Source organism: Mastacembelus armatus, chromosome 9 (assembly GCF_900324485.2).
Source record: "Mastacembelus armatus chromosome 9, fMasArm1.2, whole genome shotgun sequence".
Taxonomy (NCBI): Eukaryota; Metazoa; Chordata; class Actinopteri; order Synbranchiformes; family Mastacembelidae; genus Mastacembelus; species Mastacembelus armatus.
This window is the reverse complement of record NC_046641.1, coordinates 24,270,412-24,297,513: the sequence shown is the minus strand read 5'-3', so window position 1 is coordinate 24,297,513 and position 27,102 is coordinate 24,270,412. Positions and strand designations below refer to the sequence as shown.

The 27,102-nt window shown below is 41.4% G+C and overlaps 1 protein-coding gene and 1 long non-coding RNA gene across 2 annotated transcripts in view; both read left to right on the top strand.

Moving 5' to 3' along the window:
* Positions 1-19,581, top strand: part of prdm6 (PR domain containing 6) — a 114,221-nt gene extending 94,640 nt beyond the window's left edge. The window contains exons 7-9 of the mRNA XM_026321186.1: positions 3,644-4,022; positions 14,146-14,322; positions 19,390-19,581. Coding sequence (XP_026176971.1) covers positions 3,644-4,022; positions 14,146-14,322; positions 19,390-19,504 — 671 coding nt within the window. The 3' untranslated portion in view covers positions 19,505-19,581. The remainder of the gene's footprint in view (positions 1-3,643; positions 4,023-14,145; positions 14,323-19,389) is intronic.
* Positions 19,582-25,110: 5,529 nt separating this feature from the next.
* LOC113138619 (uncharacterized) lies at positions 25,111-26,947 on the top strand. Its single transcript, XR_003296475.1, has 3 exons — positions 25,111-25,158; positions 26,670-26,747; positions 26,911-26,947. It is a non-coding gene; the product is annotated as an uncharacterized LOC113138619 (long non-coding RNA).
* The last annotated feature ends 155 nt before the right edge of the window (positions 26,948-27,102 follow it).

Here is a 27,102-nt window from a genome sequence, read left to right as displayed (position 1 = left end):
TGTGAACTTCCTGCTGTGAAGTATGTAGCAGCAGTATTGTGTTTTTATAGGAACATGAGAGAAAGACGACGTAAGGGTGAGAGGAGAAAACGCTGAATGTGAGAAGAAAAGACAGGAAAGCAAATGCAAGTGATCATGGGAAGAACAAAGTAGACAGAGGAGGAGCAGATGGGAGAGCAGGCTCAGTGTGGAGGACAGACAGAAGAGGAGCATAAGTCAAAGAAATCAGGTGTGATGATGAAGAGTTTGAGGATGGGAAGGAGAGAAAAGGGAAGAGTGAGGAGGCATTTCCATTTTGTCCACCTCTGCAGTGAACTCGTCTGTACATCATATTTACATCTCATCTTTATTTGACATATTACTGTTGCCATTATTCTAACTGCCTCTAATTGATTTTATAAGACTTTATAATCACGGGTAATGTTATAGTTATTGATTACTGAGCTCTGGCAACATAATCTAAACTGTACTTCATACCAGTAAAGAGACGCAGACAGAGACACTTAGAGGAAACAAAGAGACAAGAGTCCCTGGAGCCAAAACCTCATGGACATCAACACAACAGTACATTATATAAACCTAAAATAGAAACGTTAAAATAATGAATAGATTAGATTTAAAATATTGGACTAGTCTGTTCTGTTTATTTAGCAAATGTCATCAAAAGACCAAAATCAGCACTGAATCAGAGCATAAGTCCCGATTCCTTTGTGTAAAGAGCTCCGTGATTTTCCAAATACTGCTGCACTGGCTTTTTTTTTTTTTTTTGGACTTTAGTGGCCTGGAGTACCAAGTACTCACTACACCATCAAACGTGTAGTCCGTCTCCGTCCCCAAAACAGGCCACATTTGCTTTTGTCTGTTAAAAGTTACAGTGACCATTTGTAGGATGTTACTGAGCCTGTAAATGAAGCCTTAGCCCCATGTAATGCCAGTCCTGATCAAAACAGGATTCAGTAGAGTTTTGCCAGCATACAAATGAAACTAAAGTGGTTGCGTTATAACATTGTCAGTCCAGTATTCAACATAACTAAATTGTCTCTGCCTCTGAATATTTAAGATAATCTGAGTTTTTGATGAATCTTGTGATGTTCAGTCCATTCAGACTCACAGATGTTTTACTGGTGGAAATGGTTTGTGGACCAATTTTGTGTTTTCTTTGGAGCTGTTAGACTTTTTTCTGCATGTTGATGAATATAATGTGCTTACTGTCAAACTGAATGACAATGAGAAAGATAAAACCAGAAAATAAAAGGCATGTTGCCTGGCAGCGGTCGTCATATGGTTCTCATAATGAAGAAGAAGAGGAGGGTTGTTAAAATGAGACTGCAGCTGATGGATGAACAGAAATACTGATACAGAGATAGAGGGTGATACTCCATCCACATTTTAAGGTTCAGAGTCCTTTAGACTTGACAAGTGGCTGTAAAAACCTTGGATTTAGCTCCATCATGGAGATCAGAGTCCGTAGTCAGTTTGTATCCATGTCACATGCCTTTGGAAGAGAACACAGCCCTGTAAAGAAAGAAAAAACAGACTCTGCAGTGTTGCAAACTGCATCTGCATAATTCTCCCATTTCGATGATGCATTTCATGCGCAGTTCAAACCCTATTGACTGGCATTTTTAGTATATGAGATGTTTGTAGCAAAATGAATTAAGTGTGGGCGAGTGGCACGTAACGCGAGCGTCAATAGCGCCGTCGGGCAACTTACAAATGGTGTAATTATCTCCTCATAAGATTATTAGAGGATCAATGGAGCCTGGTGGCCTGATGGCAGAGGTGAGCTGATGAGGGATGGAAAATGGTTATTATGACCCACTGCAGAGGTAGAGCAGAGGGATGTTAGAGAGAGAATGTTTATTTATGTAGTATAAAATGACTAAAACAAAAAGACATGAGGAAACAAAGAAAAACTAATGAAGAAATAAGGACAATATGCTCTTCTTGGATTAGTGCATGGAATGTTTTTAAATATAAGAGAATGAGTCCAGATGTATATGGGTACAAAAGAAGGTAAATGGCCCCAAAGAGTCCGTGGGCTGGTCTGAAGTTCTTAAAGGTCAAATACAGTGACTACTGGTCCCTCACCGTTGACCCCTACAAGTCTTCCACTGTGAACAACAACAAAAAAACACACAAGCTATTTGTTGTTTGCGTTCCAAAGGGTGCCATAGGAGTGTTGTATTTGGAAGAAGTGAAGTGACCTGGTTTGGAAATAATGATGGCCCAAGTCCAACTAACATCTCTCTGTGGTGTTAGAGTGAAACCATTCGACTTCCTGCATGTTCCCATGCCAACATTTTCCAAACAAACCAGTTTGACAGAAGGAAAAGTGAAACCATCCACAGTGAGTTAAAGCAAGACAAGCCCTTTTAACGTCATTTCAAACATAATGAAGGGTTATGGAGTCCAGGTTTGTCAGTCAGACCATAGAACAGAACACAGCTGAATTCTGGGTCAAGTGAGGACAGCTGGCATCAGCTGGTTCCCCCAAAACCAGATTTATACCCCTTTATATAATGTGTCTTCACGTTAATGTCATTGTACCTGACTGTTTCACTCACCATAGTGTCTTAGCACTACTAGTGCCATCATATCAGGTTGTGCTGGCTGCAGCATTAGCAGTAATAATAGTAGGTGCACTAGGCATGGAGTGTTAGCAGTAAGAGAGAATACTGTAAACCAGTAATGGTAATAATTGGACTAATAGCTGTAGCAGTATTGTAATTTCTGTTGCAATCAGAAATACTCAAAGTGCAACAGCAGAGGTAGTAATTCTGTCAGTGGTAGCAGTGGTAGCATTACTGATAGTAGTAGTAACAGTAAAACACGTGGTGTGTTTGAAAATTAAAACTCACCAGTATTTGTCATCATGTGGTAACCCACTTGAAAAGGACTGGAGGCCCATTCTGGGCCACGAGCCACAGTTTGGGAAACATTTCTGTGGTCAGTGGAATGGTGCGGGGGGGGGAACAGTATGTCGCTGTAACCATACTAACGAACAGACTCCAAACAGTCTAACTAGACCCATAATCCTGCTCACTGGAACCAGGAGCTGCAGTTTGCCCTGAGCTAAGCAGACGGCTCTGGCCTTAGTTAGGACAATGTGGTCCTGGATTTCTGTTTCCATCACATCAGAAAAACCATCAGAATTTTGTTTTATTCCTTAAGCACGAAATACAGAAAGATAAAGCGTAGACATATAGAGATCCCCCTCAAAAGCTGCTTTGATTTACGTTACCCATCCCTTTGTCTATTTTTCATCTCTTAACCTGTTCTGAGTTGCATCAGCAGCAGTTCAAGTCTGTTTTTTCTATTTAGCACCTTGTCGACTTGCAATAATTAGCCCAGCTGACCTTCTCCTGGTCATGTCCTCCAGCTCGTCCTCTAGATTTTGAGACTTTGACTTCAGAGAACAGCTTAATGAGTTTAAAGGAAACGTGTCAGTGTTAGTCCTGCAGGAGACTCTAGGTTTTCATAGGTATAGGTATAACTGTGAGGTCTTGACTAATAACTAATTAACTAATAACCAATAAATATGCTGTAATTTAATAGCTGTAATAGTTTTTTTTTTATTGTGAAGCTGTTTTTCAAATTTCTGCATATCCAAGTAATTTCTGTCATTTTGCTTTCTGTCCAGTAAACGTCCCAGCCACGGTAGTGGAGGCCATGACAAGGCAGGAGTCCCTCCAGTCCTTCAACAAAAATGGCAAACCCTCCTCTTCATCTTCCTCCTCCTCTAACCCGTCCACTGCCCTCATGCGATCCATGGTCTTCCCCCACTCCCCCTGCTCGAGGAGTTTCTCCCTGTTGGACAAGGTTGGGGTCGGGGTTCAGTCGGACTCCAGTTTTGGCCAGTTGGGATCAAAGAACCAGCGGGTCCTGGCGAGCCCGACTTCTACCAGCCAGCTGAGCAGCGAGTTCAGTGACTGGCACCTGTGGAAGTGTGGCCAGTGCTTTAAAACCTTCACGCAGAGGATCCTGCTGCAGATGCACGTCTGTCCACAGAATCCTGACAGGTAAGACAGCCTCTGTTTCTGCCTCAGGTCCACCAGTCTTTAATTAGACTGTGTTATCTCTGTGTTAATGTGTTACAGCTGGATAAACATGGAATATCACAGAGCTCACTACTTGTGCATACATCTGTAATTCATATAGGTGAGACATTACCATTATACACGTGACACAGTGATAGTTTCTTCCCCTGGAAAAACTGTTGCTGCAGTTTTTCAGAGCAAGCTGGCGAACTAGACCTTTAGTTGTAATTTGTAACGTGGGTTGTCTCATCATCACGCCGTTTGGGTGACGGAAAGAGGGAGTTTGTAGATGTGAGTGAAGAGACCGTAAAAGTGTTTGAGTCTGTATAACATCTGCCAACTTAATTATATACAACATGGACTGAGGAGGGAGGGAAATGTGCATATGTTTGTATTTGTGTGTGTGTGTGTGTGTGTGTGTGTGTGTGTGTGTGTGTGTGTGTGTGTGTTGGGGGAATGGAGGATGTATTGGAAATTTTTTGCTTAGCTTTATTTTTTGCAGGGAGAGTCAGAGCAGCGTATAAATCAGTGCTGTGCGTCAGTGAGAAATACCTCGCCTTACGGTGACGGGGCCAGGAAAACAGATGCCACTTATTCAATAAACTAATACTCATAGGGAAGAAAAATGTGGGCTGGATATGGAGGGGGGAGGAGGGTCGATGTGGAGCTGCCTGTCAATAGGAAGGTTTTATGGGACAGAGGAGCTGATAAAATTGAGCTGAACAAGCCAAACAGAACAGAGTCCTGGAGCTCCAAGCCCCCACTGTACTTCACACTCGAGGACTGGGGTTAGAACCAGTATGGCCATCAGACCATATAGAGAGCCCAAATCCAAAGTCCCGTCCCAACTAAGACCTAAGTCTATATCTAGCCACACACATTAAAACACTGATTGGTCCAAAACAACATATGTCTGTGCATTGAGCACAGAAAGACGAGCCACACTTTAAAAAGTCACTAAGATAAATCAGAAGACTGTTTTCGTCTGCACTCCGGGCTTTGTTTACAGCGAGCAGACCACAATAATTTAGTTTTTAATCCCAAAGGTATTGGGATTTCATCACAGAATAAGAAGAGATCAGTGTCTGGATAGATCAAAGTTACTGTTGCCATGTTTATTCTTTCTCTTCTGAATTGAGACAAAATGGCAGCTACTGCCACCACCTGTTTGGCCACTGATATAACAGCATTTTTACAAAGCTCTGTTTTCCTTCCTCATGCACACATCTATGGCACGCTGTCGGTTTCAGTTTACATGCTACACACACTGTTTTAGGGAAGAAAAAAGCCATTTCACGCTGGACACACAGCCAAAATGTAGATTTACCCAACCTAATGTGGACATGGTCTAAATGCTGATGATTCAGGTTATCACAGAGCATCAGACTCAAACCTCAGGTTGTCAGTTAAGGCACTGGATTTTGTTTCTGCTCAGTCACTGTAAACAGAACCTGAGAGGCTGGCAGGATTGCAAACTACAAAATGATGTCAGTTTAATCCTTATTGTGATAGAAACAGGCCAGAGATGATGGAAAGTGGTAGGAGAGCATAAGTAGATGATCTTGTGGTCTTTCCAGAGAGTTTGCAGGTCTTGTGGTCCTTGAGGAAATTAAGGAGGCCATTTGTTTTTAATATGGTTCTCATGGCCATTGATGGAGTCCAACAGGTCCGTAAGATGAACCATCTAAGGGATAGGGATCTTAGGGATTTTAGGGATAATTTAGGCTTGAACACTGTGTTTAGGTTGAACCCTTATGGGATCTTTGGGTGGGATAACACCACAGTCACACCCTTTGTGCTCCTTTTTACTTTAGTTACCCATCTGTGCTATCTCTGAAGGGACCGGTTTAAACTTTAAACCAACATGGCTGCCCTGCGAGAACAGGAACCATACTTTTTTTTTTACCATCGACCCTTCTCTCTTTCACTTCTTGATTTCCTAGTGCCTCTCTCCCCTCTCATCTCCCTCCCTCTCTCCCTTCATACATATTTATTGATGTTTACTTGATGAGAACATTTGGAGCTGAAGACTGATGGCTCCGTATACAAGCTTGAAAAACCCCACCACACACCTCCTCCCAGCTCCATCTCTTTCATGTTTGTTTTTTTCTGCTGACTGTTTCTTTTTCTGAACTTTTCCGTCTTCTGTCATTTTTCCCCCGTGTGTGTCATTTCAACAAAATCCATCATCAGAGGAGCAGTTTGTTTATCTCGCTGAGGCTTTGGAAGTGCTTTCGATTTTGTTTTAAACTGGTGTCGGGACGCAGGATACTGTTTAAGTTTTGGGATGTCGATGACTGATGACTCAGGGAAAGAATCTGAACATAAATGCAGTGCTTTTTCCACTTATAGGCTTGATATATTACAAAAGCAACACAGTATAAACCACAAAAATGACCTAAATTAATAACCACTGGTTTTATGATTGATGTGTTTACTGCACTGATGTTTAAAAGAGTCATTAGGACTTTTAGGGAAAGTGGGGCATTTTTACTAAGCACTTTGTTTCCTGGTGTCCAAAGTTCAGGTCTCATTCTGGAGGCTCATGTTATTAAGGAATAGAACGTGTGTGTGTGTGTGTGTGTGTGTGTGTTGTGTGGGTATAATCAAGCTTGTATATGAAAGGACAAATGAAATGATCACAGAGCCATGTCTACAGAGGAATTCAATCTTAACTTTGTCACTCGTGTTAGTTATCCAGCAATGCCTCGTCACTGATTTGGCCTCAGCTCACAGATCTTTACAGCTGTTCCAGAGATACAGGTACGTTTATCATTCTCCATCATTTATAGTGTGGTTCCTCACATGAGCCATTTCAAAATGACCGGGGGCACATAAATGAGAGAGGTTTGACTGAACACACTGTAGACAGGCTCACCTCTAGTTTAGGAAATTGGAACAACACCTCGTTAAGACAGTGCTAACTACGTCTTCTAGTCTTTCTCAGGGGCTGAGTGACTTAGTAGAGTTTTTCTCTGCTGGGCTAACTGCTCAGCTCGCCTCGAGTTGAGGTGACAGGAGCATTGTTTGTAATCAGCAGCATCAATACCTTATGGCTGAATTGTGTTTGCATCGTCTTCTTCTCCTTTGGGCTGCTCCCTTCAGGGGTCGTCACAGCCAATCATCTGCCTCCATTTAACCCTATCCTCTGTATCCTCCTCACCGACACCAACTATCCTCATGTCCTCCTTCACTACATCCAAGAACCTCCTCTTTGGTCTTCCTCTAGGCCTCCTTCCTGGCAGCTCTAACCTCAGCATCCTTTTACCAATGTATTCACTGTCCCTCCTCTGAACATGTCCAAACCATCTCAATCTGGCTTCCCTGGCATTTTCTCCAAACCATCTAACATGAGCTGTCCCTCTGATGTCCTCATTCCTGATCCTATCCATCCTCGTCGATGAAATATTGTCTGACAGTAAATATACACATATAAGTCGCTTTGCTGTGTAAGTTGCAGGACAACCCAGAGGAGTAAAAAAAATAGGGACCTATAGTACAGACCCATAGTTGAATTGCACTGAACCTAATGTCTGCAGGTGCAAGCACTAAAAAAATATAGTTTTATCTAGTTTTCTTGTCCCCTCATTTCAGATGTGCTCTGCCTTTTTCAATGTTGTCATACTAAAATGGTTTTCATAGATAAAAAGCAGTGTCTATATAGGTAATGTATAGTTTGTCAGAGTGGAACTGGGTTTAAGCAGGTTCCATCCAAGATGCCAAGAACCTGTTCAGCTCATTTGTGCTCCTGATGGCGTGTGTCATTCAGTCCAGCACAAAACAGGCCTAGAACTGCACACACTTTAAAGTTGATGCTTGTCGTGCATCTGTGTGTCTCACAGCCTTTAACTTTCTTACATTGTCCTATACAACAGAGTGTCACAGAATTTGGTGGAAGTCAAAACAAGGTCTCAAAAAGGACTGATTTATTGATGTTAAAATACAACATGTAGGCCCTTTCATGTTTTATTTGAAGGCTCACTTACTGCTCTGTAAGCTGAGAAAATTCTCAAAACACAATTAATGTAAAATGTTGGCATGTCAGGCTGAAAAGAGACTGTTTCTCTGTGTTGTTAAAACTGTTGACATTTAGTAGATTTATCACCCAACAGTGAGGACATATTTGCATATAACACTAACACAGATGTGTGTTGTCCCTGCTGGACACACAGATGTGTTTAAAAATGACTTTTTTTCACTGCGTAGCTGCAGGACTAACTCATAATGATCCATCCTGGTGATGGACGGGCTTGTAGAAATTCCTCCAAAGTCTATTTATATCTGTCACGTTTGCCAACATAATAAAAATCTACTTTGTGTTCCATCTCCATGAGAGTGGATTTTAAGTGAAGTAAAGCTCTGTCTGATGATGCTGTAAAATGAATTTCAGATTTTCCAGTGTTAGTTGTAGTTGACATATATAAACTGTTTTTTTTTCCCCCAGTTCTGTATCGTGACACTTTTCACCTCACGTGCAACCCAGTGGCGGTCGGGTATCATCTTTAAGATGTTCTGAGTCTTTTGGACTTGTATTTTTATGCAGTGGGTCAGATTACAACACTTAGAGACCTGAAACATGTCCAGACACCATCTTCTTAGATGAAAATGTTTTCAGGGTTTCTTTAATGACACCGATTTCCTCATGAACTACACTACCCATACTCCACTGCCCCCCAGAAAACCCCAACGGCATTTTCTGTGATAATACGATATTGGTGATTTGTTTGGTTTTTGTTCTAGGCTCATTTGATGAGTACAACCGGTTGATGAGGGGACATTATGTGAGCTTTCTGCTTTAATAGCTCAGTCAATACAGTCAAAGAGAGAGAGGAGCTAAAAGAAAGATGGATGCTGGTGGAAAAGACAGAGAGAGAAGTAGATGAAGGAAAACTAGATTTTGTGTTTGTATCTTGGTCCACTAGTGATTTTATTTGTGCTTGGATGTGCACGTCTGCTGTGTGTGTGTGTTCAGAGAGCCATTGATTGTGTATTGACGAGGCGGGAGCAGTGATTTATAGCTGCTGGTCTTGGGGGAATAATGTCTTCATATGAGGCGGACAGAGGAGTCATCCTCACAGCGCAGATATAACTCCATATGGATTAGACCACTCCATACGGGTCAATCAACACACTTCACTCTGCATTACTGCACGATGCACACACAGATTTACTGAGTCCAAAATCAACTTGAAAGCTCAGAAACCAAAGCAGTACCTTGAAAGAATCATGTTTCACCTGCTGAGCAGATAAATGTACTTGTCTGGAAATTGTGGAGCTATAAAATAAAGTCCTATTGAGTTTATTGCCCTTGTTTTTAGGAAAATAGAGATTTAGAACAATGTGGTGAATTACTGTATGTAGGTTAAATGGTATTCTATAGAGTTAAGATTACAATGAGGCATTAAGATGCAGGTTGAAACATTCACTTTAACATGATATACAGAGAACCTGCTGATGGAAATTATAATTATAAAAGATGGTAAGTGTAAATACTTTAAATGTGCTTAAATGTAAAAGAACCTAATAAATAAAAAGCAGAGTAGAGAAATTATTAGGGGCTGCATGATGACCCTGTGGCTTAGACACATACCATGAAAAACCTTAACTGGTCTGATTTCAGCTTTGTTTTCTGCCATAAGTCTCATCAGTCTTTACATAATTTCTGCTCAAAACATATTTTAATAAAACGTTAGGTGTAAGACATTTTAGAAAATAAGCAGAAAATGCTTCTTTGTGTTCCGTTTATGTTCACCAAGGGGAAATCCCCACTGAGAATCCTTTGTTTTTACAGTGGTTTGATGGAGAGATAGCGGATGCAGAAATCCACTGGGTGTCTGTCGGTCACTGCCTTAGTCACTGAGATGCTTTTGTCCTTACTGGGAGCCTAAAGCTGCACTCCATCCAGTATAGGAACTGTGTTAAGTAGTTTTATTTATTTTAGAGGGTTAGAGGTCTTCGCTTCAGCATGAGTTTTAAACGCTGCACCAACCAGACTTTCTGTTTTCCTCTTCTTGACCTCTGACCCCTCTCATATGAAATGATGCCAAGAAAACTGAGTCCGTTTTAGTCCTAATAGTTTGTTCTGTGAGGAGCTGGTTGGTATTCACACGTTCAGTCTCTGTCATCAGCTCATGTGTTAAAGATGTGGACACAGAGACACTTTGACACCGATTCTGTTGTTGTAGCCACATGTTGTGTTGAAAGGCAACACAAGGTTTATTGTCCCAAACCACATTTCACTGACGTGACTAACTTTATAGATCTTACAGCGAGACAGAGACGAGGCTGAGCCAGTTCTGCTCTCATCACTGTCCCGGGCTTAGTTTGCTTGTGAACCAAATCCAAGAGTTTATTTTGTGTTTTTGTTAGCCTGCTTGAATGTTAGCTGTGTTGACTGTGAGCATATTAGACTGTCGGTGCTGTCAACACCTGACTGTAAAACTGACAAGCTGAATAACTGTGTGACACTAACAACCACCAGGAGAGATGATGCTGAGTTAGCTGCAGAGAGAGCTACCCAGCAGGTTTGCTATGGGATTGTTTTTTAAAAGCGAATGTGTATAGCGTCAAGTCAATAGAAATATGAATCAATAAAAAAATATGTTGGTTTAACATCTTTTAGCATTTTCTGCTTTAAGTGTTTCGTGTCACTTTGAGACATTGTTTTACCACATCAGAAATCACAACAACTTTCTCTCCATGATCACCAGGTAAACACCACAGTGCCACAGTGCCACAGTGCCACAGTGCCACAGTGCCACAGTACCACAAGTGCCACAGTGCCACAGTACCAATGCAGTGGTCTCATTGAGATGAATGAAATATTTTCATTTCTAACACATCAGTGCATATATGAGGTTGTTTTGTTTTCCTGCTTTTATATTTCCGTTGCAGCTAGAACTCGGTTTTGTGTTTGGTTGTAGATTAGATTTACTGGTTTTGCAGAGTCAAACTGTGAGCTGTGGGTTGTATGAACCAAATCATGCTAAGCTCCAACACAGTACAACTACCAAACCACGTGTTTCATATTGCATTCATATGTGTAATTGTGTGCAAAGGTTTGCAGATTTTATTCATTTGTGACGAACATTGTGTGCAAATATTATGGTTGTATATGTGCATACCTGTGTGTGTGTGTGTGTGTGTGTGTGTGTGTGTGTGTGTGTGTGAGAGGTGAAGGTGTTTATCCTTCACCTCTTCCTCCTCCTCTCTCCACTGTAATAAACAATAACTGGGCATTAATCTCCTGGCTTGCTGCCTTAATAAATAATATCCACACATTCATCAACTTAAACTATTCACAATCAATGCAGCTCTTCATAGAAAACCCACCTAATAAATAGTGGTGCAGCCCACTGAGGCGTGAACTTATAGACCAGCCGACTGATAAATGAACCAACCCCCACGGCGAGACGCCTTTTATGTGGAAAACTGCAAGTGAGAATTTTTCGATTTTATATTACACTATTTTACTCTTATTACTTTCCTGTGTGTGTGTGTGTGTGTGTGTGTGTGTGTGTGTGTGTGTGTGTTCTCGCAGGGTACAGTAGGTGTTCGTGATTTATTGGAGTGGTGAAGATGTTGGTCTATTTGTTTTATTCTAGTTCTGGGGTGTTTACCTATTTGTAATGTACTGATGTCAGAGTTTGTCTTATTGGTTTCTGAATAAGAATCACTTTATTTTCTGAGTACACGCAGCACACAGGAATTTGTCCCGGCCGGACATTTTAACAACAGTAATGGAGAACACAGAGGTACGCTGAGAAACATGTTACATGGGCTATTTGACTATGCTGTATAATATACAGAGACGTTTCTACCTGTGCTTTGTGGAATAAGATGGTTAGAGCTGCGTCTTATGCACATTATGTCAAAATTAAACAGGAACATAAGGTGAAAATGCTGTTTAGTTGTTCTTGTCACTTTCATCACTACAATATAAAGATGGAATCTCATTAACACACTGGGGCTGTGTTTTATTTTTATTACAACACTAAGGATGGTTGTCCCTGAAACATGCAAAGTACTGAAATTACATTTAATGATTTACTTTTCCAGTCGATATAATTGGTTAGTAGTTACTTTTTAGCTGTACAACATTTAGTGTTTCATTTAATAAATTCTGGTGTCAAATGTTCCCACTGGGGGAAACAAAAAGCAAAAACGAGTGACATAAGTTGTTTTCAATAAGGGCTGTTGCTGATTAGTTGGTAAAGACGACATTGCATACATTGGTTAGCAGTCATAGCACCGACTGGGTCAGTACTGGTCTAACAGTGGTCCCTGCTTACTGACATTGGTATCAGCTTTAATAATGTAAGTGATCCCTAATGTCATTGACAGGAGACACAGCAGCAAATTACCTCTGAGCTCTGAGTGTCTCTGCTGTCTGCTCATCAATACACACTTACTGAATGAAACACAACCCTGGCGAATGATGCACACCACTTTTCACTGCACTTTAACAAAGCATATCTGTTGTCTTAGTCACTGGGAAAAAGAAAAAACAGGACAAATGTAGCGGTCACAGATGACTACATTTTGCACCAACCAGTTTAATGGTCCAACCAGGTGGTCATAGACATCTTGTCAACATATATCACATGGTCATGTCTTAACCAGGTGCTGGTATTAAGGGGCCCCTCAGTCTCCGGTAAACACTATATATCAGATTAAGTGGACATTTACTCTGCTGTTTGTTGTTAATTTAAGACTGCTACAGATAAATCTGGACTGTGGAGGGATTTACCACTAGACCCTGTTTGTTAGCAGTTCATCATGTGGAAGTCATAACTCATACTGTAAACTCCAGTGTCATGAAAGTCAGTTTACGACTTGTGTGGCTGAGTGAGGGCAACTTCTGGGTGGTAAACTTGGACTTTTTGACATAATCGGTTAGACAAGAACTGCCTGATCATCCCATGTGTGTTGGTCTCTCTGAGGATGAAACGCTTCCTCTGGAGGACGACTAGTTTAGTCTGGAGTTTCATTCCTTCTTCTTTCATCACAGCAAATGGTAAAAGTAAATTCTAATCTTTTAGTTGAGTTAGAATTTGTCCTCTAGACAGCAAAATCTTCTAAATCTTAGGACAACCAGCTAAAAGTGTGTGTGCTGAGGTTAGTCACAACATGCAGACATGCCAAAGCTTTTCTGCAGCAGCTGGTAATTATGGGGCTAGATTTCTCATATTTAAGATCACTGTTGTTCTGTTTAATAGTTTGATAAGAGAGAGGCTGGATATCCAGATATGGGCAGAGACTGCGATCATGCTGGAAGGGTCCTGTAAGTTAAAAGTAAGCTGACGATGTTAGCAGCAGACTGTGCGTTCGGCTCGATAAATAGAGTGCGATTAGATCTGCTGCTGTATGGAAGCAGGGTACTCTATTAGCAGACACCCAGCTACTGTTTGGTTGTTTGTTTCCGTCTGATTCGTTCCCACTGTGAACACAAACACAATCTCGTTATATCTAACTCTTCCTCCGTTCTGTTCGGTCTCTCTCTATCCCACTCGCTCTAACTGCTATTCCTCACACACACAGTGATAGATGGTCCAGTCATGATCTAGGCCTGCATTGTTGATGAGGGTCACGCTGCCATGGTTACCGGAGCAGGGTCCGACTCCCCCTGCCCCGTGTCTGTGTGTGTGAGCCTATCTGTGTTTACAGACCTTACGTCGTGGTTACTCGCCTCATCCCTCTTTCCTCTGCTGCTGTGTCTTAATGTGTGTTGGTGTCAGCCCTGTGTGTTGCCGTACTCATGTCTGGATGCTTTCTGTGTGTTTGTTTATTTGAATTCCCCGTTTGAGATTACACTTGACTGTCACGTTCATTTATGAAGCATAAAAATCTCAAGCTTAAATCGGCTTTAGAATTTGTGCAACAGACAGCATCCTAATTTTTTAGATTCATAAAAGCAATGTGGGAAATGAGGGTCCTCATGGATGGACAGACTGAATACTCCTATTAGATGAAATGGTACCAAATCATTGCAGGTTTAGTGTATAGTCATTGTCTCCTTAATATGTCTGTAAATATAATATTCAAATAAAATGCTGAGCACAGACCTCACCAAACACCTTCCTTGTCTCGCCTGTCTGTCCCTCAGACCGTACCAGTGTGGCCACTGCTCCCAGTCCTTCTCTCAGCCGTCAGAGTTGAGGAACCACGTGGTGACACACTCCAGCGACCGACCCTTTAAATGCGGCTACTGCGGCCGGGCATTCGCTGGCGCCACCACGCTCAACAACCACATCCGCACGCACACCGGAGAGAAGCCGTTCAAGTAAGTAACAGTGAGTACCCCCACCCATCCAACCCAGCCGACCTCCTCCTCCCTCCTGCTCTATATTGCACCCTGACCAGCTTCACTCAGATGTGACACCCAGCTAACACCTACTGACACCCTCACTAATACTCCCTGACACCCAGGCTGTCAGCTGCCTGTATCCCAGATACTGGGGGTGTCACTGTTTAAAAAATCATATTTAACAACTATTAGCAAATCATTTCACTTGATTCAGACTCTGCTTTGAGTGCGGCCTTGCCACGTCACCCCCTGTGCCAGTCTACGCTGCCTTAAAATACTTTGTGTGCGAAGGCTGAAAAAAGTGGCGTTTTAATTGTTTTAATTTTACTCTTATTTTGAAGGAACAAACAAGTAAAACAAGCTCTAGTTAGAATTTCAAATAAGCCTTGACAGCCCTGCACTTACTGACATCCCAGTTACCACTTACTGCCATGTAACAGTGTTTGCTCTGCTGTGCTTGTAAAAACGTAGTGACGTCTATTAGTGAATCACTCCCATTACAACACTTCACAGCTGCCCACTGGCTGACAACTGGTTTTTTTGTGAGTCTGTTATAAAAATATCTCTTTATTTACAAGACTCTAAGTGTTTTAATAAAAACTGGACATTATTGTTAACTCAGTAAGACCAATGCAGCCACACACAGGTCAACTCAGAGTAAACAAGCTGAGTATTTAGTTGAAAAAAAATGAAGCTTCAGTTTCTCATAACATCTCAAATTACTACATCATGTCACCTGGTTTCACTTGTGGAATAGACTTTGAAGATAAATATTTAAGACATACAGTATCAGGCTGTGAGTGATTAAATTTGCTGGAGAGGGTTTTTTTAAATCAGTAATACGGTTTGTTAAACAAGTGTCCCAATAGCAGCATGGTATGAAAAAAAGAGACTTTTAGAAATAAAAAGCCAGACATCACTGTCTCTCCATTCTCTGTTTTATGGCTCAACATTTATTACAAGTAAGATAGAGCAAAGTTAAATGGAGCCGATGGCAGTGTTTACTTTCAGCACCGTGACACATTTTATTATAGCTCCTTACCTTTTATGGCCATTTATTTAGTGCTTTACCCCCTTTCATATTTGGTTTATCTCATGTGAAGGCCGTTGTGACCGATCGCTGGACAATGTTTGTTTTGCTTGTTGTTTATTATTGAGGATGAGAGCGTCAGTGAAATGTCCAGAGCATTCAGTGTGTATGCAGAAGCAGTTAGCAGCCTGGTAATGACGCCACTCATTTCCTCACTCAAGACTGATATAATTAAGCCACAGTGCAATTAGAGATTTCTGAATGCTGCGGTCCTGCTGGTACGCTGTGGTCCCGTCAGCACTGGAGGACAATAAAGATTCCTCAGTGGACTGAGAGGTCGTGATGAGGGAGAGGGCAGCAGCATGACAGGAAGAGCAAAGAGCTTTAAAAGAAAGTGAAGAAAGCACAATGAGCTATTTGAATAGCAGTAACTCCAGATGACACGTATCAGGGGAAAGCTGGTGGAAACAAATTAACGTCTTTAATAAGCAATCAGAGAAACCCGAATCTGTCATCGATGTGGGGAGCAAAAGGGCGAGAAGAATGACTGAGAGAATGAGGGGAGGAAGAACAAGAGATCATGATGTAAAAAGTCAAACGACAAGCGCTGCCGAGAAATCCGGTTAAAGCAAATCAGCGTCCTTAATAAGCAATCGGAGGAAACCCCGAACCTTTTCATCAGCACTTCAGCGTCTCTGTGGAGGCAGAGTGGGACAAAGACAATCATGGACGGGCGTCAGAAATCTTTAGCGGATCGATGGCCTCTGGGAGTTATCTGCTTTTGGATGGTGCGGATAGATTAAAGCTGCCACTGTCACTTTGTCAGGAGGAAAACGCTCAACTTTATTTTCCCGCTGAGGAGACGGAGGCAGGGATTCTGTGTGGTCGGCAGCTTTTCAGAGCTGGTACTCGCTGGACTGTGGAGCCTGTCAAAGTGCTGCTGCAGTTTTCTCTGCTCTTCTATTGTTCTGCTGTATTTTTTCAGTCTCATAGGAAAACAAGTACTGAAGGAAGCAGGAGAGGAAGGTTTGTGTGTGGAGGAGTAGATGTAACCATGTAAGAGCATCCTCCTGGTTTAAGTTTCCTCACTTGTGAGCAAATTTTGAGTTTTTCAAGAGGACAAAGACTTCAGTAGCTCTATGACAGGCCTGAAATAGATTTATAGCTGAGGAAAAAAAGAAGTGACGACAGGCTCACTGACTTCTTGGAAGCTTCTTTATGTTTTGCTTTATCTCAAAGCTGCATTAACAGATTTATCACCTGTTGGCGGCAGGTTGTACTACAGGTGGACACGAACACAGCCCTAAAATGTCATCATATAAGCACATTGTTAGAGTACACGGATTTGAGAGACTCGCCACAGCTAAACAGTAACGAAAGAGAGTCGATGCTGTGACGCTACACTTTCCATTACAGGTGATCATTCAGTGTCTTAATATCAGCAATATGTGCTCGGAGGATCCTAAAGCAAGTGGTGTTGGAGAATCTCCACGAACACGTCTACAAGCAACTGATTCTGGCAAAAACACAGTGATGCTAAAAGATGATCAGACTTTTGTCTGAAGTGCCTGAAAGCCCCAGCAGTAAATCTCAGCAGTGCTGTAATGGAGACTTGTCGTTCATGTCTCTCAGCCTCCTTCTGGTCCCATCAGTCCTTCAGCTTCTATCAATCCAAGCCTGAACACAATCTGTGCTTGTTTACGTCCCACTCCATCCCATTGTTCAGCAGAGATGAAGATAAGAGGTGAGCTGAAACTTCACTGATCCTTGAGGGAAAGTGATTACAGCTACCTCTGTCATTTTGTCGGGATAAACTGCTCGACATTATTTTTCCCTGCTGAGAAAAGAAGCAGGCTGCCGCTAACAGACGCCGGCTGGTCGATAGCCAGTGGACTGCAGACGCCTGGTTTCAGAGCCGCTCTTTGTTCTGCAGGAGAACCGTCTTCGTGTCTGTCCTGGTGGATAAGTTGCTGTGACAGAGAAGCTTCAGAGGAGCTTTGATGTCAGTAGCTGTTGTGGTTTGGTAGATTTAAAGACAAATGAGAGCAGGAACGTCCAGCTCGGGGGCAGAGCAGTTCAGTTCAGTCAGGGGTCTGTTTTCTTTTTCTTGTGCTGTAGGAAAATTTACAAAATGAGATGGACTCAAAGATCCATCTGCTAGAAGTCTTCCCAGAATAAATACTTCTGTTTACAAGGCTTTAGAATGACACACACGCACTTTTAATATACTTACTTTCAAACTGCAGTGCTTTGCTTTCATGTCGTTGTAAAAAATACTCCAGACTTTTCTGTCAGAAGATAATAACATTCAGTAGAATCAGTTGTATGATGGGAAGATCGTTTAGCTTCTCTCATCCTGTTTTTGGTGAAGCAAAGCCAAATGTTTGCGTCGCAGATGTATTCACAGTCGTGCACAGAGAAATTACATGAGATGTTGTAGGATGTTAACCCACGGTGCCGTGTACGTTCACATCTTTTTGACAAAGCATCTACTGGTTATTGTAAATTATTTATCTTCTTACCAACCTGCAACATTTTGGACCAAAACTGTCTAAATTAATTATTTTATCCTCATCAGTGTTGTTACCTTAGGAAAAGTTTTCATATATTAAAGTTTGATATTGTGGACCAACGGTCCTGACATGCAGACGTGAGGAAACTAACGTATTAGCTGTGTTGCACAACTGTCACTAATTCACATGCAGAAACATTTGCTGCATCGGTTTCTCATTCTCCACAATAGACCTGTTTGTCAGCGAGTGCAGGCCTCGTAAGTTCTAGCAGGAGCGGGTGCGTGTTGAAGTTTACGTAAGGAACATCATGGCTACCTAGAGGCTACGAATATGATTTGTGCGTGCAGAGCCAGGTTCCAGTTCATGTGAGAGAGGATTTATCAACAATTTATGTAAAACGCCAAAACCAACAAAAAAGCCACAAAGTGACCGAGCTTATGTCCCAGCTGTTATGAGGCTCAGCTTCTGTCACTTTGCATTATGGATATAAAACTGTAGTTCCAAGGGATGATGTCTGGGAAAAAACATTAAAAAAAAAAAAGAACGCTTATTAGAAACGACTGTCTGTTCAATCACATTTCCAGCTAAAATCTGACCTCTATTAACCTCCAGTGACAAAACGTCAGTTTCCCTTTCTAGAGCCACAGTCATCAGGTTACTGGATTGTAAACACTGTTGGTTTTTAATGTATTTATTGGTATAATGAGCAAAACATCAGGTCAGAGAGCCTCCAAATGTCCATTGTTGTGTCCACAACTTCAACACAAAAAATTCTCTTCTCCCTTATCTACCGCACCCCACCCTGCCCCCACTGCACCCTCCTCCTGATCCGTCTAACAGCATGTTAGTCTTGTTTCAGGGCTGCTAAGTCCAATACCTCAACACAGCTTTCTCTTTGAAGAGCCTCCCCTCACACACACTCTCCACCCAGCACACACACATCCATATACATCTAACTGCCCCTGCTAATCCGCCTGCATCCCAGACTAAAAGCTCACTCTCTCTGCTCGTTTTATTGAAAGTGACAGTGACACTGCCTTATCAGGCCTGGCCATGTCTGAGCTGGTGTGTGTGTGAGATGGGAAAACCCTGGCCAGCTTGCTAGATAGATTATTGACAGGTGTGTGTGTGTGTGTGTGTGTGTGTGTGTGTGTGTGTGTGTGTGTAATTTGTCGGTCAGGTTGTGAAGATCAGGGCAACAATTACAGCTTGCTGCTCCACTGGGCCTCACACACACTTTACACTGTCACAGGATATTAGAGTTAACAGTGAGCTGTGTGTGTGTGTGTGTGTGTGTGTGTGTGTGTGTGTGTGTGTGTGTGTGTGTGTGTGTGTGTGTGTGCGCTATTTTTTGTCTTTCTCTTCAGGTGTGTTTTTTTCTGAGCTTCTTTACATGGGAACGCTTATTCACTGATTTCTCTCTTTATCTGTTTCTCTGTGTGTGTGTGTGTGTGTGTGTGTGTGTGTGTGTGTGTGTGTGTTTCTGTATGTGTGTGTCAGGTGCGAGCGTTGCGACCGCAGCTTCACACAGGCCACTCAGCTCAGCCGCCATCAGCGACTTCCCAACGAGTGTAAACCAGTGAACGAGAGCAGCGAGTCCATCGAGGTGGATTAACCCCTGACTGTTTACTGACTGCGTCCACATTAAGGCAGCTAAATCTGACAAAGCATCTCTTCCTCTCCATCCACACCAGGCCGGCGTTTACTCTCAAAAAGTCCCAGAATAGTTTTTATTATGACTTTATTTCCCTGCCCAGTGTAATATGTCTACTGTGAAACCAGAAAGCACAGAGTGGAACTGGGGCCTCTGGTCCCTCGTTAGAGATATACACCAGTACAGGTACAGCCAGGATGTTCTGAAAAATAATGTCAGGAGTAGTTTTGATTTATCAGTTGACTTGAGTAGGTTGTTCCAGTAGCTCGGAGAAGCTGCCACACTTCTCCTGTGGATTCAGGCTTTCTCTTCTTGTCTCTGTGATCCCAGGCTGACTCCACGATGCTGAGATCAGGGCTCTGTGGGGGTGGGGAGTCCTGCCTCTCCTGCTCTCTGAACAGTGGTCTTAATGCTGCAGGTTTGGGCTCAGTGTCAGGCTGCAGGATGAATTTGAGACTGTTCCGACGCCTTCCTGATCGTGAAGTGCGACGGATAAGAATCTAAACTTCTGAATTCCATAAAACACTTGCACCGTGCTGTAGTTGCTGTAGAGTTCACAGCGTAGAGAAAGCAGGTGGTTTGTGTGATTTGATTGGCTGCCTGTGAATATTAAATTTACTGCACAGGCCAAAGTAGAGAAATAATACTCTGCACACAAACAAACCTGTGGTCCTGTAGTAACACGCATGTTTCAGAGTTTGTCCTGATATTACAGGTGATAAAATGGATCTGATCTGTCGGGGCAGGGAGAAACAGGAGAAACACTGCAGACGTTGCTTCTTGTTGCCCTCAGATGTAACAGACAGAAACAGGTTTTAAGAAAACTGTGGGATCTGTGGTGGTAAATTTTACTAGGCAGTTCTCTGTCACCTCTAAGTCACTGTGATCACTCATTTTAAATGTGCGGACAGACGTTGGGCTGTTTTTATATTAGTCAGGAAATACTGATTCAGATAAACCAGGAGCTTATTGAGCCACAATCTATTTACTGTTAAATATTCGTTTGGTTGTCTAACAGCAGAGACAAAGCTATGAGCACAACTAACTGATGACATGGTCTGGACTAAAATATTGAAAGTTCACAGAGAAAAAGAAAGACAAGAGTTGCCGTTGTCCTGGTTTGGTGTGGACGGAGAGCTTTAGGAAAACTACCTGAAATTTAACTCTGTTCGGATTTAGCTGTTTTAGTGTGAACGTCCTCTGACAGTTTCCAGTTTTGACTGCGACTTGTGGACAGGAGCGACATTAAAGCCACATTCATACTGCTGCAGAGAATCCTGATCCAACCAAACCAAAGATCCTTTTTTCCAGCAGAGAAGCAGAACTTTCAGGAGTCGTCGTCGGACTAACTTAGTTTTTGGGATAAGGATATTTATTGGGGACTTTTGGGAATCTCATCAGGTTTCCCCTCCAAAGAAAACTCTTAACTTGAAACCGGGACAAAACCAGTGAAATACCAAAAAATTCAGACTGAAGGTCTGTCTGTAGCTTTACTTCCTGGTTTCTTTTTTCTTTTTGCAACAGCGATGCCAAAGGAGGGCGCGACCAAAGCAGACTGAGAATGCACATCGTTGCAAGACGACGCTCGAGTTTTACAACACAAAGTGAACACAATAGAAAGACAAGGAGTCTGTATTGTAAAGAAAACTTACACAAGAAGAAGAACGAAAAGAAACATAAATTATATTTATCTTCTTGCTCATATCATGCTTTGGGCACCTTTGTTTTAAAATGTTGATAATTTAATTGTTGCAGCTCTGACGTGGAAATATAAAGATTGTAGAGAAGGGGGAAGATATTAAAGAAATAATGGTTGTGATTTCTTATAGAAATAATTCCACAGTTCATACAGACATAAGATAAATAGTTGACACAGCATGTGTTAAAAATGTACTTTTGTTTCCCCACATATTCACATTTCGGCCATTTTCAGGGTAAATGTTTCTGCATCTTCCGTCTGTTCGGTTTTTATACATTTTAGACGAGAGGACATCTGATCACTGAAGCACAAACATTATAAAATCCTTAAAGGGCAAATGTTTTTGAAAATTACTTTCTTATCTTTGTTGTAATAAATCTTGTGTTATAGAGTAAGTTTGAATCCATTCGTGAGCAGTCTCAGATGTGTAAATAGTCCAGTCAGTACTGAACACTTTGTATTAACATGAGTGAGGGTAAAGCACAGTTATTACATGAACACCAAATAGGTTTTTGTGCCTGAGTTAAAAGAAGCTTTAATAATATTAATAATAATGATCTGAAAACTGTAACTTCCCTTCCCAGTGACCAGCATCGTACCTGGTGGATGTAAATCTATGGATTAAACCAAAACTGCAGGAAAACAGTTTAACTTTAATCACACAAGTGGTCTGAGGCCCTGGAGACACTTTTCTTCTGTTTCCATTAAAAGAAGTGTCAGATGCTTTGAGTTGAAATTCATTTCCGTAATTTGCTAAAGATTTTGAACTAATCTCCTGAACGTATTTATGGATTCTCTGATCTGATGGGGTTTCCTGCTTTGCTGTGTAAACTTAACAGACCAGTTTGTGTTGATAAAAGTCAGACTGATTTTCCTGAGTGACATGTCACGATGCTGTTCTTTCAGAATGCAGATCGATCCAATGCTGTACATAGAAAAATACAAACTATGGGGTTGTTTTATATGCTGCATCAGTGGGACTGAGGTGAAATAATTTGAATATGGACCAGAGCGTCGAGCAGATTCATCTTCTGTTCACATCTGTCGGGACCCAGGGGTTGACTCCAAGAATAGCTTTAATATACAATATTTCTCTAACATGCAGAAAATAGTGAGATGTTTCAAGATAAAATATTTATTTGCAGTTAAATCCTGCTTTTAAGTTTCCCTCTGCTGTGCAAACTTAAATAATCTGACTTAAATTGAAAAAGGTCCCGCATCAGTTTGTTAAATCTGTTGAATCTACTTAATTTTCCTTCTAGGGATTAATAAAGTTTATCTCATCTTATTAGGTCTGTTCTCTGGACATGTTCAAAGGCATTCTGGGAAATGTAGGCAACCCTCCATTTAAGTAGAAGTACGCAAACTGACATGGTTTTAAAAACTCAAAGTTTATCTCATTCTCATCGTTACGTCTGTAGTTTTAAACTGAAAAATTAAACCTACATGAGTTTTAAAGATCGTGGTCTGAGTCGGTCCCACTTCTCCGATCAGCTGAACAGAAATTGATTCTGTTTGATGTCTCCGGTGGTGATAATCATTTGCTCTGTGATCGGAAAACTGTCGTGTCAAAGACTCATGATTTCATTTTGACTCGACCTTGTTAGCATGATTTCCCCAACTCCCCTCCCACTTTTCTAATGAATGACAAAATGAGGCAAAAATACAAAAATACAAAGATGTTGTTCCATAGGAAATAAAGCTGAAATCCAATTTTGATTATCAGTAAATCTCTGTGATTTTTTTTTTTTTCCTACTACTACTGCTACTCCTGTTGCTCCTTTATGATAATCCTAAAACAAAAACATTAGGTCTTGTAATCACACATTGGTTTGAAGCTTTGTAGCGAGAAGCTTCAGAACTTTCATCTTTCGGGCTGTTTAACTGAAGGGAAGAGTTTGACTGTTTAGGAAATATGCTCATTTGCTTTTCAAGATGTTTTGGACTGATACGACTCTGTGTCTTTAGCCAAATATGAAACTGAAGCCAGCAGACGGCTAATTTAATTTTGCAATGGAAAAGGGGGAACAGCTGGACCGGTGCTGTCCAAAGGTTAAGAGAGTCCAGCAGTACCACCAGTGCTCACTAATTAAGTGCTAGTAGCTCGTTTGTTACCAAAAGTGTATAAAGGACACATTTTTCAGAGGTGTTGAACTGCCAGGAGCAGGACCAGTATAAACCAGTGTGGACTCCAAGAATGTACTGGTCCTGATAAAAAAATTGATCACTTTAATAATGATAATTGGTTAATAGATTGATCCATTTTCCATTAAATCATGGTGCAGGACACCATCATTCTACACCAGACAATTACAATGTAATAGTAGATAATTATAGTTCTATTATGACCAGTAGTTTTCCGTGATACATTTATGTTTTGGTTTGGTATTAAAATGAATTGTATGTAAAAGGCCTTAAAATATTCAGTTTAAATGAACAAATCCCTGAAATAGATGTATGTGACGTATTTGTGAGCAACAAGGTGGATTTTCTTACTTTTGGACAGTCAGACTGGCTGTTTCCCAGTTTACAGTTTTCGGGCGTAGCTAAACTAGCAGTTTAACCTGTTTATTGTCTTTTTGCTAAGCTAACCTAGATGTTTTCCTCATTGACAGTCTTTGTGCTAAGCTAAGCTACGCTAACGAGTTGCTGGACAATTTTTCTCATTTAACTTTCGGTAAGAAAATTATTTCCCAAAATATTTATTTTCCCTTTAAAGAGTCAGTGACATTTTATGGTAATTAGAGTTGTTTATCTGTGGAACCTTTCCATATTTCTGAGAACCTTTGGAGGACGTTCCTCCTTTCTGTGTGACCTGAGAACTATGATAGTTCTTAACACTCTGTTTTCAGGGGCTTCTTCAGCTCCTATTTCAGAGCATGTACTTCTTAGTACACTAGGAACCACAAGTGATGCATGTTTACGTTTTGTCGAGCACTAACTTAAGCCAGTGCAGCACCAGAATCCAGCAGGTTAATTGTAAACAATAATTCTTACATGGAATCAAAGTCAGATGGACTGACTGACCTATATGACTGAGAAAGTTCTGACAGATCGAAGCAAAAGGTAAAATATTTTGCTAGTATTGTTAATTCTATGGTATAATCTATAAATTGGGGGGCATGAAAATATTCTTGTGTAAAAAGGGGGGTGGCACATAAAGACTTAGCCTAACTCTAACCTCACTCTAACTTTAAACCAAGTTGTCTCTTTCTAATTTGGTGATCTACATAGCGGGGACCTGGATTTTGTCCCCACGAGAAATTCGAGTCCCCACATGTCACTGTGTAAACAGGTTTCAGTCCCCACAGTGTAGCAAAAACATGGTACTCACACACACGCGCCGCCCTGCCTTGACCTCAGCTCTGTCAGTCTGATTTCACAGATTATTCCTGCGAGGATTCGACAAATTCACCAAAACAAACAGAGTCGGAGCTTTCAGGCATCAATCACTGCTGTTTTTTCACTATGGGAACCGAATCCAAACCTCGAGGCCAAACAAACGATCACACAACCTGAAGTTTCACATCTCTTTCCTAAATGTTAATGAGTCCGGATTAAGTTACATGTAATGAGATTATGGAAGTTGTAGTTCTAATTAGAAACAGTTATTGTGAAAAAAGAAAAACAAACCGGGAGAAACTGCTGAAAGACAAACAAGGCAGAGGAGGAGAAACAGTGTTTTTAAGGTTTGATGTTTATTTCTTTGCAGTTAAAAACAACATAAATATACTGTAAACAACAGGACTGACATTAAACTGGAGTCAGTTTGAAAAGTTACTTTAAAGCAAGTAAAGTATAAATACACTGAAAATACTTTGTGTTTCAAATTCTCTTAATTTTTCTTTTGGCCACAGAAGCAGAAACGAGCATCGACTTGTCAGCGCCGATGAAGCTGACGTGCTGAGCATGTTTGGTAAGTTCTGTTTCTTGGTCTCCTGAGGGGAATCTGTCTGCTGCTCGCTGCTGAGCAGCTGCTGCACCGAGGCAGAAACAATCAGCTGAGATATGTTTCATTTGATACACACAGTCTGATCCCGTTAATGTCCAATTTCATCATTTAGGGACTTTTCCTGCAGCTTTTAGCTGCTAAGTACATTTACTCAGGTACTGCAATGAAGTAAAATGTTGAGGTACTTATACTTCACTACATTTCAGAGGGAAATATTGTTTTTATACTTTGCACATTTACACGAATAATATTAAATGAGTCATGATCAAAGTTTAACGTCAGACTTGATGTTTTTCTGACAGCAGGACAAAATAACATTATTCTGAAAGCGTCGTACAAATACTGTGTTATTCCTGACATTACTAATATAAGTGACAATTTAAATGCAGGACTAAACACTAAAAGTATTTCTACTTTTACTAAAGTAAAACTAAGTATTGAGGTATTTGTTTAAAGTAAAAGGAGCAGAAGCAGCTGAGTAAAGTGAGTGTTGTGACACCGCTCTGTGTCATGGGGGCGTTTAATGGCTGTAATGGTTGTAATGGTTTGACTTTGGGGGAATTTCCTGTTGGGAGGGCGAATATTAAGCAGACCAGGGGTCGCACGTTCAGATCCAATTAGGCGCGAAGCTTTGGAGTTTTTTTTTATTTTTAATTGGAAACATGCAGGAGGAGAAAGTTTGACTGTGAGAAAATCTGCCTGCTGCGTCTCTGTCCTGTTTCCAAGCAGATAATTCACGTTTGGACACAAGAGAAAAGACATTTTTCATCTTTCGTCCAATGATGCATCAGTTTAGTTTTATAATAAGATTCATTTTTTAATATGAAGCATTTGATTGTTGTCAGATTTGTCCTTTGGATGTGAAATGGGCCTATTTTTACTTTGGATACTTCAAGTACATTTGGATGATGGTAGTTTTGGACTTTTACTGCAGTAACATGTCCAATGCAGGACTTTGTTACTGCAGTTTTGCAGTAAAAGATACATGAGAAGTACATTTTGGGCTCAGACGTGTGTTGTGTGTCTTTGTGGAACTCGCCCTCCGCTCACCTGCACAGGTGTTAGCTTCCTGTCAGGATTGGTTGATTTCCTCCGGTGCGTGTGTCGACATGACGTCTGTCAGTGGGCTCGTGTTCAGGTTCTCTGAGGAATTGTGGGAAACCGTGTCGACCTCACAGCTTCGTGTCGGCAGTGAAGAAAAGATTTGAACTGAACTTTATTTAACCTGTAGCACCGACGACAGATCGGACAGCTCCACTTCAGCAGCAGCTTCTGATGTGTTTTCATATTGTTAGTTTTGCAGTGATGCAGTAAACAGCAGCAGGAATGTGTTTTGGGGTTCTGATTGTCAGACACTGAACGTTCTGCAGATGTTCTCAGAGGTTTGTCTGAACTGTCCGACCTTCGTTCCACCAAACCTGTTCCCAGCATTTCTAACAAACGTGTTTTTGACTTTCCAAATGATGGTTTTCCAGGTTTAAGGAGGCTGATGTGGATAAAATCAGAGATGTTGCTGATCCAGGTGGTCCAGGTTTCCCCCTCACATTCTTAAGGTATTGGTCAGAGAAATGGGAACATGATTTAAGGGCTTTAAGGGAGCGGTCATTTCCTGTCATGTAGTGAGTCGATGTACTTACATGTTGATTTAAAGTTGTATTATTATTATTATACCAGTGTATGAAGTGACTGTGTGAAACAGTTCTCCTGCTTGTTCAGGGTTCTGGATCTCAGTGTTTCAGCAGGTTGTTTCCAGAGCTGCAGCTATAAAAGCCACAGTCCTCTACCTGCAGGCAGACCCAGTCAGAGACCATAGTGGAGCATTTAGCAGCCACAGGTGGTGGAGACCAAACCCAGAGCTCAAACTGAGGGAACACTGGGCTGAGACTCCGACACTGCTTCATGTGGACC